The sequence below is a fragment of the Perissodus microlepis genome, chromosome 18, assembly GCF_051167445.1.
Source record: "Perissodus microlepis isolate ML-2025 ecotype Zambia chromosome 18, ASM5116744v1, whole genome shotgun sequence".
In the NCBI taxonomy this organism is placed as follows: domain Eukaryota; kingdom Metazoa; phylum Chordata; class Actinopteri; order Cichliformes; family Cichlidae; genus Perissodus; species Perissodus microlepis.
This window is the reverse complement of record NC_140478.1, coordinates 29111605-29125275: the sequence shown is the minus strand read 5'-3', so window position 1 is coordinate 29125275 and position 13671 is coordinate 29111605. Positions and strand designations below refer to the sequence as shown.

At 42.0% G+C, this 13671-nt stretch overlaps 1 protein-coding gene across 2 annotated transcripts in view; it reads left to right on the top strand.

Annotated features, from left to right (window-relative positions):
- Positions 1-13671, top strand: part of LOC146368110 (receptor-type tyrosine-protein phosphatase N2-like) — a 217722-nt gene that overhangs the window by 152264 nt on the left and 51787 nt on the right. For both annotated transcript variants that reach the window (XM_084911857.1, XM_084911856.1), the window contains exon 13: positions 7332-7544. In XM_084911857.1, coding sequence (XP_084767983.1) covers positions 7332-7544 — 213 coding nt within the window. The remainder of the gene's footprint in view (positions 1-7331; positions 7545-13671) is intronic.

The window sequence follows — 13671 nt, the reverse complement described above, 5'->3', positions numbered from 1 at the left end:
GATTTTCACGTTGCTAAAAAGGAAGAGGAAATCAAATACAGGCCACCAAAGCTCCCCAACTTTGTCACTTCCAGTTCTTTTTGCTTGCGTTCAAAGCATTGAGAGTTGGACCGATGGGAGGTGGGAGGTACCGGTCAGCCCCCCCTAAACTCCACCAAGCAACTCCCTGCCCCCACCCTCCTAGCCCTCTCGGCACACAGAGGAGAGCAGGGTCTCCGCTGCCTGCCACCTCCAGCTGCCACCAAGGAGGACAAAAGATTGTGTGGGGGTGTATGTGGAGGAGATGCAGGGGACTGAAAAGAAAGATGAACTGAAGAGCCCCACGCACACACTCAAACACACACACGCTCCCCAGGAAGGACCTTGTCAATTGCATTAGGCAGCATCTCCTCGCCTTGCCCTCTCTTTTAAATTTTTTTTTTCAAGCTCAACTGCAAACACTGTTAAGTTTGTTGTTTTTCCATCCACGAACACACAGACAAGGAACCCCAACAGACATCTGACATGAGAAAAAAAAATTCTGACTCAAATGCACAAACACACATGCAAGTACGCTGACAAACACAGCTTCCCAACTTAATTCTCTAACGGTCCACGTTCGCTGCAGCTGTTAGTCCTTTTCACTCTCGCCAACAATGATTACGAAAGAAGAATAGCTGGGTACAGTAAACTGAAAGACATAAATCAATCTGTATGTGATTGTTTTTTCAAAGCTATGAGCAAATATTTGGTAATGTATTAAATAAAACTAATATTTTTCACATGCAAACAGTTAGGTCACAGTCAGGTCCTTCAATTTAAATCAAAACTGCAAGTAAGCTGTCAGTTTCTATTTGTTATACCGCACAAACAGCTCACTTTCTGTCAATAGTCATACACATCAATAATTTTTTTTTTTTACGAGTGAGAGAAAAATCTTTTAGTTCGGTGGAAGGAAATCTACACATTTTTTACCTTTAACTTTAACAAGTTCCAATAGTCCTAAAATCCTATTAAAGTCAGATTGGGAAAGAAAACACTGCATTGCCCATGGAGATAATTCTGCTTAAAGAGAAATCTTTAGTCGCCTGAATTTTCTTGAATCGAGCAGCAGTTTCTTGGCAGCAGAGGACTGATGTGCCTGAAGATATTTCCATTTGTTCCCAGAAAACAAACCGATGTCGCCACATCTACAGAATAACTTTAATTTGATTGAAGGAAAACAAGATTTTAAGAAGCAGCACGAGTCGGAATGACTTGTAAAAAGGAATGTCCTGCTTTTTTTCCCTTTATCCCCTCTCCTCCTTTCCTTACAGCCTCGTCCCTTTCCTTTGCCTCCTTCCCTCATCATTCCTGTCCTGTTCCTTTTTTTCCAGTCCTCTCTTCTTTTTTCCCCCTTTTCTTTTCATTCCCTTTTTACTCTCTTGTCCTCAACTCCTCTTCCTCTCCTCTTCCTCCTCCTGTCGGCAACATGTGGAGCCGTAGCCATGGCAACAAGGGGAGGTGACATGTGCTGTAGACAGGCAGGGAATGGAGGGAGGGATGGGAAGAATATAAGGAGGAGCCCCACAGCACATTTGTAGTCTCTCTCTCCTTAAAAAAAATAGCATCATTCCTCCCTCTGGAAGTGGAGGCTGCTCGTCCTCTCCTCTCTTTTCCTGTCATCTCCTCTCCAAACGTATCTTGAATTGCATCAGGAAGAAGACTGGAGAGAAATCTTTTGGTGCATTTCTCCTTTTTTTTCTTTTCTTTTTTGTTATTTACAAGGGATGAGGTTAATGGCATAAAAAAGAAGAGGGGGAGGAAAGAAAGCTGGGAACTTTCTTTTCTTTTTTTTTTCCAAAGGAGATGATGGGAGGAGATGAAACTCCCTCTCTCTCCAACTCACTGACTCTCTCCTCCTCCTCCTTTGGTATGATGCTGTCTGAGTCTGTGGAGTCCGTGCAGCCGGAGTGGAATGGGAAATAGACGCAAGAGGAGGTGTCTGTTGCATTACCTCACCATGGATTTTTGGTAGGTTTTAATTGTTTTGCATGCTAATGTGGGCTGATTTTAATCAGTACCCACAGCTGTCGAATTATCCCACAAATCTTTGCGAAATATTAAAGATGATGGGTCTTTTCTGGTATCGCTCTTTTCAGTCATTTCTCTAAAAGAGACGGAGTGTGCCCTAGTTTTAAACACATTGTTTTTCAAATACAATATTGCATCAGTTTAATTTAGAACCTAGTGTGTCGATAGAAATTCCTTCGCTTGATTAAAAATTGCCTAAAATTTGTCCCGGAAAGTCGAATATTTTAAAGGTGAACGCGCAGTGGGAGTATCCGTGGAGTTTAGACAGTGAGTGACGGCGCACCGTGGTCGAGGGGGCTTCATGCAGCTGCATCTCACCGTAACATTGTAATAACATTCAGTTTAATGGGATTTGCTGCTGTTTTCATTTTGCTCAGCTGCCGCCTCGCACTGCTGGAGTGCAAACTTTAAATAACCTTGTGGTTTGTTTTCTTTTTGTTTTTTTTAATGCTGTGATATTCATCTTCGAGGATTGCCCTAATTTGTGTGCAATTTGTGATATCGCAGAAGAATCGGTTTAATCCGGTGAAGGTGAGGTGAAATGAATAGAGTTGTTGCTTGGTTTTTAAGTGGGTGCTTATACAAGCAAAGGATCATTTTTTCTGTTTTGTGCAAAGTTTGACTCAGGTGCATTTGAATTTGGGTGCGTGCAGTGTGCAGACATCAGTGCACGGCGTTTGAGAGTGTGTGGGTGTGTTGTTGAAAGACATACATACATGCAACTGTGCACCAGCAGATGTAAGTACATGAAATGTAATGTAGTCATATTTCTTGCAATGCACGCATAGTAAAAATGTACTTATTCATGCATCCCGCTATGTGTGTGTGTGTGTGTGTGCGTGTGCGTGCATACATGTGTATGAATGATGTGTTTCTGTGTGCTTGTTTGCTGAAAGGTTTTCTTGAAACCCTGGTTGAACTTTTTCAAAGGCCCGGAATGAATCAGAGGTGAGGGATAAATCTTTTCTACAGCGGTCGTCGTCCAGGAAAACAAAAGCTGGCCGGCGCTCTCCCTCTGACCTTTTTTACCCATTCTGAATAAGCCGGAGCCGTGCAAATCCATCTGCCTTTTGTCTATGGAAGCCTGGCTAATCCACACCCCCATTCACGCACACACATATACACCCCGTCACACTCATACCGACCAGGAGACTTAACCGCTCCACCACCAAACGTCCACGCAAAACCAAAGACCAGAATCATTAGTTTTTCCAATGAATGATTTACTCACATTTTTGAGGAGAGTTAACCTAAATCTATTTTCTTAATTGATTTAAGTAAGGTTTTAGTAGTAACAGCTGCAAAGAAGATTATTGTAAGTCTATGGAATTTAGGCTGCTGCCCACATAAGTAAGATTTTAACACTAAACTGCTTAAAGAAATTCACCATGTGATTAAAAAACAAAAAACAAAGGTGTTCTGCTATTCTTTTTGTTCTTTTCCCTCCTGTGTAAAGGCGCCTATCTGTCTGCAGGGAGTGTGTCTGATATTTGCTGAAAAGGGATGAACCTAGCAGCGTCTACAGCCAGACAGACAGCCGGCATCCTTGACGGGCTACATTAATGCTTTTCAGAAATAGTCAGGAGGCACTGCACACTGTATGTCAAACCACATTTGCTTATATGAAATGAAAAATTTGCAAGTACAATCGATTTTTGTGGGAGCAGATGGACAATGGAAGTGGAAGCATGAAAGGAACTCCCATCTCCCCTCTGCCTTTGGGGAGAGAACATTTTTCTTTCATGTTCAGACGCTCGCTCAAAAAGTCTTGATCAGAACGGCCGATTTACTTCCAGAAACAAACAGGATTTCTGTAGCTTTTTTCTTTGTCTGTCTGAACCATGAGAAAAATACTTCCGAGCCAGGAATGATTTAGATTAAAGCCTGAATTTCTGTTTTAATCCGTCTAGCGATTCAACCCAGCAGTCGTAGTGATATTCCTTTTTCACCTACAATCACACCAGCAACGTGAACCAGTTTACATTTCCTTTCATTTCTATGTGCTGGGCTGTAATTCACCTTAGATTGAAAGGGTTAAGTCTCGGGAGTGAGAAACGATGAAGGCCTTAGAACCGCAGAGACGAGCAGATTGCCGCTTATTACTGGAAACATACAGTACAATATAGGTAACACACTTACATCGAGTACAAGCTTTCAAATGCAAGTGTTTAGTTTCATAATGCATATTACCGAAAAGGCTGTACAGTCATTTTCACAGTAATGGCTGCATGCGTTGGCTCATGTGTGAATGTTCCACCTCCCATCCTGAGCAAACATTTGATTTTCAATCATTGCAAATTTCTGCTACATCTGCCGCTGCAGCTCGGCTAGAATGGCTGCTCGTTTTTCATAGCTGTGAACTAACAAGTCATACGCCCTCAAGTCGCTCTCTCGCTCTCTCCCCCTCTTACGCTCAACACACACCCTTCCACCCCCTTTTACTGTTACTAACAACTGCAACCAAACTTGATTAAGCAGGTGGGGTCAGGCTACATTTGTTTGAATCAATAGACAGACATGCTAGGCAGCCATGATAAAGAGGCCGAGGGAGGAGGTGGGATCAGTGCGTGCGTCTCTGCCTGTGTGTGTGTACGGAGTGGGGAGTGTGCTTTGGAAACGCCGGCATCTGTCCCGTGAAAGATGACTGAGCTGTTACAGTTAGGGCCTTGAATTATGGGCCATTACTAGCCAAGCAAGATGCAATCCCTCTCCATGAAACTTAATTTGACAAAACAATGAGATGACTCGGGGAGTAAAATGACAAATGAAGTTATTTGATCCATGGGTTTAAAAAAAAAAATACATTTTGCAAAAGATGATTGCAGTGGAAGCATGTGGAATCAGCAATAATGCATTATTAATGGGCTTGCCGAGCCCACAACGCATACAGGCTACTGCTCAGCTACTTTTGTTTATGATGCTTTCTTAACGGCTGATATTTTTTGCCGCGATCTTTTACATTAAAAGCACATTAATGAAGAGAAACATTAAAAATACACAAGCCAACCACAATCAATTGCGTCTGCTCGTGCAGATGTGTAATGCAACATTAGGACAAGCAGCCATATAAATGTAATATAAACAGACTCCCTACATTATCTTTATTACTGATTCATGAACAGGCTCTATAGTAAGTTGAGTTTGCAGATAAATCTTTAATGTGCCCTGTACTTCAAAGCTGAATCACAATTTTTACTTCTCATACATATATATATATTTTCTACTTTAATTCAGAGCCTTACTCAGAGACAGCTGCTGTTTTTTTTTTTTTTTTTTTTTTTTCAGGGCCGTCACATTACTATGCGACCAGCTTTTACAGTATGGCTCAGAACTCCCCAAGCAAATTGGACACCCCACAAAGCATCGGACAACTGTTGTCCCCCATTGTGTGTGTTTTTGCGGGCACTCTTTATTAGGTGCTGAATGCAGCAGCGGCAATGAATGAAATCACGGGGTGGGGGGGAACGATGAAGGGAGGGTGCATTATCGAGTGATGATGGCGGTGGGGTGGGGGTCACTCCCCGAAACCTCACAAGAATTCCAGAACAATCTTTAACAGGGTAGAGCGGTCCTTTTCCCATCTCCCAGGGTTTCAGGGCTTCTCTGTGCTGACAGGCAGGCAGGAGGGATCCGACAGGACTGCCCCTTTTCTCCCTGCTGCTTTCAAAGCCTCCTTTCCATTAACTCACCACGCCACACCTCGCCTAATCTCCGTGACCTCTACCACTGAGGGACAGGGATTTTTTTTTCCGCCCCCTCCCTTTTTTTTCCACCCTCAAGCTGCCTTTCTCCAGGGTTGAGAAAACCTTTGTTTTTTTCTTTTTGTAATCATTATTTTTCTCTGTCAGAATACAAAAGTAATTTTAAACAAGCTTAATATGCAACATAAAATTACAGCTAGGACAAACTAATGATGAGTGCAGCGATAAGCATAGTTATGTGCTTGGGACCATCAAGCGTTTGAATTTTTTGTACCCGTAAATGAGTGGTAATCTCTTTTGTGCGACAAAGATATGGGGGAAAAAATGGTTCCAAATAAGGAACAAGTCAAGAAAAGCTGTTTTTGCGATTGATTTCTTTTGATAATTCTTTGTGAAGAGGAATTACAGGCCTGTCATTGGCTATGCAATTTGTAGCTCTACTCTTTTGGTTCTTGCCTCGCTCTTTGTTGGCAAGATCATTATGCTGTGCGTAATAACGGGGAATTATGTTGCCTATTGTTAACTAGTAGTAGTCAGGTAAAATGCAACAGGCCCATTATCTGGAGCGCGTTGGTGTCTGAAAATGAACAGCAAGCAGCAGTCGGAGCTGCAGCTCATAATGAACAGCTCAATAAGACTTACTTCTCCGCTCTCAAATGATTGCACATTCGTGAAGCAGTTCAGACAGACTTTTATCATACAGTATGTGTCCATTGTGTTATCTTAAGCAGCTGACTGGTTGAAAAGAAATCTTTAATCTCTAGTTGTTTGCTGAAGGATCTGGTTCTCTCACGCTGGATTAAATTGCAGCTGAGGTCGGAATTGGCGAGGCACTTGCTCAAGACAGCAGAACGTCTGTTGCCTCTGTGCATGGTGGTAGAAAATTCCTCCAATATAGCAAGCGGGGTGTTGAGCTGTCTAGAGACATCCAGAATGCTTTACTAAACAGGAGTTTATGCATTCTATGCACTCCTGGGCACAGATGGTGGAACAAACGCTTGTGATTATACTTTTCATCGAGCGCAGTGATATGCATGTTTATGCGTTTCCAAAAAAGGAAAGAAAAGAACCATGTGATTTACACTTTCATCTACCCATGCAACCCTGATTAGTAGCAAAAATAATTCACGCTTATATTATCTTGTCAATCGAAGGATTCCAGTGTGACTTGTTTTTGGGGGGGTTTTGGCCTCTTTGGTGGCTGCTTTAATCCAGGAGTATCAAACCATGTGCCATGAAGCTCTGAGAGCCTGCAGGGTTGTTCCAATCAAACACACTGCCAGATGATTTTGCAGATTAGTTCCTCTTGTCTGACTGATCAGTAAAATCACCTGAAAGCATGCACACTCTTAGGTACACAGCTTCACACCCCTGCGGGTTTTTTTTCTTCCCAAAAGCACCTGCTTCCATCACGACCGCAGTCATTTTTAGCAGGGTGGATGAATCAAAACTCTTATCTTGACATTGGCAGCACCACGCTCTACCCATTGAGCTGCAAAGAGAACCACTCACCGCAGATAAAAATAGTAATAGACGCAATTTATTAACCCTTTTCATCTGTTCTTTTGTGGCCCACAGGGAAGCCAGATCAACCAGATCCCCACCAAGTACAGCCAGACAGAGTCAACCAAGTTCCTCATTCTCACCGTCGTGTCAATCCTGTGTATCGTTGGAGTCCTGCTGGCCTCCACCGTGGTCTACTGCCTCCGGCACCGTTCCCACCACAAGATCAAAGAAAAGCTCACCAATTTGGGAACAGATACAAGCAGCGATGCTACCGCCACCTACCAGGTAGGAGTTGTTACTGTGCCATCTGTGCACACATTCACATTATACATATATATTTATATTAAAAAAATGTGTTGTGTTTATAACACATGAAAGATGCATAAACAGGAGTTCTCCTGTGTGTGCATAACATTAAGAAGTGGAAGTTTTGTGGACCTTCATAATGAGAGAGCCTTTTATTACAACCATATTTTTGCTTCTTGTAATCATCATCTTGCAACTGATGGCAGCCGTTGCAGAACAACGCGATACGTGTTTATTATTGAGGTGCACTGTTTTGTTTTTACAGTTTTTGTATTACCTGTACTGTTTACAGTAAATCTCACACGACTCTCTATGTAAAGAAACATAAATAATCCACAGTAAGATTTGGTCACAAATTATATTTTTTTAGGACTCATCTTTTTTAGATTATTTAAAAAACACACCAAAATGCACTATTATTTTTCTCTATGTAATTAAAAATTTAAATTTTTTTAAATGGCTTGAAAATCCCTGCTTTAGTCTCCGGGGCTGATTTTGTGATTTAAAGGAGACAGACTCTGTGATTCTCTTCTTTCAGCGTCGCCTTCACTCTCGTGTCGACATGTTTTAACTACGTTAATGGTGTGTGGTGATCGCTGATTGTCTCCTGCTATAATTTGTTGTCTGAGACATGAAGTAATATCACCAATCCAACAGGTTTTCCACCTCGAGTTATTTCCATTCCTTCCTCTGCTTGCGGTAATTATCCTTTGGCCGGAATAGCAGAGTGTGAAATTTAATTTACAGAATCCAATATTAAGTGGCTTTTTGAGCAAAGAATTAGATTGAGATTTTTCCGTCTCTCTTTCTCGCTCTCTCTGACCTTTTCCCCACCATGTTTTTAAATGAGAGTAGTCCTGTGAGCATTGATTTTATAATGAGCCCAGCTTGGCCCCTAAGTGCTTTACATTTTATGCTCCTCTTCAGGGATTTTTACCTCCTGAAATAGACTGTGGGACTGCGTCAAAGGTTTACCTCATCACTGGTGACTTACAGATTCACAATGTTGCTTTTTGCAAATAGAGATATTGCTTACCAGTAAGGGATGCTTCTCCCTTACTGGTAAGCAATATCTCTATTTAGCGAGAGAGGTTTCTAAAAGACGATTCAACATTCATGCCGCTAAAAATTTCGTTAAAATTAAAAATCTTTTTTGCACGAGTGCCCTGGCCAGTGATAGGTTGATCTCAGTCTACATAAAATATTTGTTTTTCCTCAGAGTGAAAAACTTATCTTCTCGGTTACTTAACTCCGAGAGTCACTTTAAGCTTCTAATTGAAAAATGCTAATTAAAATTCACACGTAAGGCTGTGTTTCCGCTTTATTTATCTGATTAAGCGCTTACAAAAACCTTTGTGTTGCTCATTCTTGGGAGGTTTCAGTCTTGCTTTGCTCGCACTCCCAAAGCTCTTCTAGTTGATTCTCTTTCCTCTGTCGTCTTTATCGAGTCTCGACAGTGAGCCGCCGTCATCCTCAGTGAAAGACCTCAGTGTTCAGCTCCCATCTTAGCCGTGTAAACCTCGTCTCTTTGTCAGCGCTGCTGTGTAGAGGGCTTCCCTGGGCTGGAGTCTGTCTGTGTGTGTATGTGTGTGTGTGTGTGTGTGTGTATGTGTGTGTGTGTGTGCACAGTCTCCAGGGCTACATGCAATTAAAGCAGACAGTAAGCGGCAGGCTGCCTGACGGCCTTACTACTGCAGCTCCTTCATGCTGGCTGTCAAATAGACACAAATATGCACAAACACATGCGTGCTGTGTGTATGCATGCACACTCTAACCAACCACTGCATATTAATGACTCTTGCCCTGGGCGCGTTTGTTTGAGGCCTCGCTTCACATCCTTACACACGCACACACACACCGCCTTCCAATCACGTCACCACACCACCACCACCTCCCTCTGAATCCCCTCCACCTTTGGCTCTCAGCTCCCCGGCTCCCAGCGTGTCAGTCAAGCAGTTACGGTGTAACGGCAATGTGGGATTGGCCGACACCGACAAAGGAGATGTTGATTGACAAGCGTCGACAGAGGACTGTGTGCAGCGTGTCAGAGCGCTGGGCGGGGAGATGGTGGATGATGCTTGTCAGTCAGTCAGTCCCTGGATTACTCTGCTGCCAACGTGGGAGTCTGCAACGTCGTTGTCAGTTTACCTTTACATCTGATTCGAACTTTTATCTGCTACTAAAAGTCTTTTCCCCCCCTCAAAGCAGAGAGGAAACTATCCGCTCCGCAGCGTGAGATCATTGCACTAGATTGCGGCGAGGCTCAACTTTTTGCATGGATTTTTTTTCACAAATCAAGAGATATCATCTTGAAGCATTATCATTTTTAAAGATATCATCACCCACACCAGGAATTTTCTTGAAACACGAGAAATGCTTTGGTAACTAATGAACATATTTGCATATTTTTTAAGAAATAAAAAAATATAGACTTGTTACTGATGAGGGTTTTTTAGTTTTTCTTTTTTGGCGTCCCTCAGCCTGCCTTACTCCACTTTCACAATCTCTCTCTTTCTCAATTCAATTTCAAGGACTTTCATCAACATCATAAGATCTTAACATCGCCAATGAATATGTGCAAAATGCGCTTCCAGTTCATCTCAGTTTAGATTAAACAAGCAAACAATAACTCTCGTTCTGTCCTACACCTCTGTTTTCTCTGTATCCCTTCTGTTCTTTTCTTCTTTCCTCTGTTTCTTTTTTTTAAGTATCCGTTCTATGTATATTTTAATTATAATTTATTTTACTCCTTAAATCCCTTTTCCTTAACACAGATTGTGTTATGTTGCCCCTTTTATTTGCTAGTTTGCTTAAGCACAGAGGAAGGGCACTTGGGTGAAAGCCTCTGAATTTGATTTGGTCAGAGGGGCATGTAAACAGAGGTACCCCTGTGAGCCTGACAGGCTCTGCTGGCACACCCCAAAAGCCAACCTTCGTCCCTATTAGCAAGCTTTTCTGAAAAGGGGGTGCTTCGGGTGGCACGTGCCTCCCAGCACTTACACGCCCTGTGCTGCCCCGGGGCTGATGTATGATTCGAGATGGTCATGTGGCACCAAGTGGATTCCCTGGCATGACGCCCATGAGAGGGGGTTGTTGGGGTTTTTCTTTAACCTTTATTCATATGGGAAGAGTTGATGTGGCACATGTGCATCCTTCTTTTCCACATCATGCTCTTTGATTTTCTTCTTTCTTATTTAGTGGCTTGGATAAAAAAAAAGGCCTGTGTCAGGAGCAAATTTAGTATGCACTCTATTTTTGACTTCTTGTGAATCTGTGTATTTTTACCTGTGAGTTTCATAGTTTCATATAGCAACTATGCTATGCTAACATTCTAATAATTAAAAACGATTTTAAAAAATCTTTTTCAGATTGATTTTAAATGCTGTCATCAATTTTAATAATGATTCCTTCCCTCCCAGACAGACCTTTGTTTTGATCGAATGGATTGTGTCTTAAAATCAATTTAAAAAGACTTAAAGCTCTTTAGAGATTGGTACTCCATCATGCTGAACATATACTGTATATCCACCCTTATTTATTGTCAGATCTAATGCAGTAGTTGATCTAGGTGACTCCAAACCTTAGATTTGCCAAAAAGCATTTCATTCATGAGTTATACTTTCATTATAAATTAATCGAGAAGGCAGCAAAAGCCAGTATGGATTTCCTGGAAAGATAATTTTTTCATTTGCTGCATTACAATATCTGCTGTTTGGCACAGCACTGGGCTTTTGGATGACCTTGAATACACTAACAATAGGGGTTTCACTTAAAAGCATCTAATAGACTGCATGGATTCAGTGCCACTGAGCAGAAATGAGATGTAATGTCTTTAGTAAAAGACTCAGTGGAACCCAACTGTTACAGAGTCCCAAGTCATGCACGTCCGTACAGCAAGTGCGGCTGCTTTGCATTCAGTGCACTTAGCGTACATGCTCGTAAACAAGCAAAAAGTTGAACGTGGAAGGCTGTTCACTCGTGAGTGGTCACGATTTTGAATCAAAGAAGAAAGAGAGGGAACGCCAACCACTCTTTAGCAGGCTTTGAGTGATATTAGTGCCAAAGGCATTAGCATGTGTTGTTTGGTGTTTCAGTCAGTTTAGTCAAAGCTGGAAAATACGCATCAGACTGGCATGCTGATGTTAACCAAAGTCATTAAAGTGATGAAGTATGTATAGTTAAAATCAATACACTGTAAAAAAAAAAAAAAAAAAAAAAAAAGAAAAGAAAGAAAAAGAAAAGATACTCGTGTTTGTATGGACACTGCTCCGGGATGGGGGAGGTGTTGGCACCGTAAATCTGCACTGTCCGCACTCTAAACCTGTCCCGGGTTATATTCTTCCTTCACATTATTTTATTTGCTTTTTTTTTTTTTTTTTAACCTCTAATTGGCTCTCGGAGGGAAGCCATTTTGAGGCAGTTTTAATTACATCATAAAAAAATTTGCTGCAGCTGCAAAGTTCACCGTGTGCAGTTGTTCCGGTATGAATGCTGTTGATCATGTGTGACAAAATGCCCACAATTCGGTGTGATTGAGCCGATTGAACACAAAAAATGGAGCAGAGGATGTAGCAAAAACAGGAAATCGGGCAAACTGGTGTAGTTAGCAGCCAGAAGGGAATTTATGGGGCCAATTTTTGTCTTTTATTAAAGATTTGACATTGGGTAGTTTGTGTGGTGCCATAAAACCCCCTGTGTGAGCTGTGACAACAGTCTGTGTGTCTTTCTCACTACTTCGCGGGGCGACCGTGGCTCAAGAGTTGGGAATTTGCCTTGTAATCGGAAGGTTGCCGGTTCGAGCCCCGGCTTGGACAGTCGTTGTGTCCTTCGGCAAGACACTTCACCTGTTGCCTACTGGTGGTGGTCAGATGGCCCGGTGGCGCCACTGTTTGGCAGCCTCGCCAAACAGGGTGTCAGTGCGCCCCAGGGTGGCTGTGGCTACAATGTAGCTTGCCATCACCAGTGTGTGAATGTGTGGATGACTGGTTGTGTAAAGCAAGTCCCAAATACAGGCCATTTACCAGGCCATTTTACTTTTTCGCATTTAAATGTTAAAACAATAAAATATATCCTGTCCTTAACACTAGTGAGCATCATTCATAAAGGGACGTGCAGCCTTTAGTGTGGTCTATACCTCCAACTACTCAGAACACATCAGGAAAGTTAGTCATGCCAAAAACATCTCCAACAGGGTCAGTCAAGGTCGTAATGGGACGCCTCATCATACAATAATGCAGTTATCACACAGCTAACTATTTAATACATTAATCATTTGACACAGAATATCGATTAAAGCGGTGTTATTACGAGATAAGATGATTTACAACCCTGAACTAACAGCACTGCAGATCTGTAACCAGAGACACACGGCTAAATCTGATAAATCCACTTAGCCTCCAACCATAAATCAAACATTTGAATAAATAAGAGTAACACTGTAAAACTCTCCAGAATTACTTCTCAGTGTTCTCCATTGACTCAGGAACCCTGAGAAATATTTCTACATACACTGGAAAGTAAAAATCCACATGGGAATGGATGCCAACGTCAGTTATGCTTATGTAAAATAATGATAACTGACGCTGGGATGCCCTTATTGTGACTAGTTTTAATAATGACATGTGAAAGGGCTGTTGATCTTTTTTTATTGACAATTAATTATTTAATATATTAAATGTCATCAGGACCACTCAAAATAGTTTTAAACCCTAACCCAAAAGCTGCCTTCAACTTAAAAACAACAAACTTAGATGCTAAATACTTACATACTAAACTTAAAACATGCTAAAAACAAGGCTGCTGCAAAACACTGACACTGCAAGTCTAAAAATAAAAGCAGCACTTGAGACTTTACTTAACTGTAGGTCAGTGCTTCCTCTAACAGCTTCTAGTACGCACTTCTTTTAAATCCAAGCGTGTTTATGTTTCCCCACCACCGCCCGCAGCGCCATCAGAATCCCCGGGCCAGGCATCGAAGCACTTTAATAATCCGCACGCATTTATGAGACTGTGTCCGAGCCCATAGATCATTGTCAGGGTGCCGACCTACGAGAACATCAGACAGATCAGATACGGACTAATGAAGGCCTGCTCACATTACCTCCAC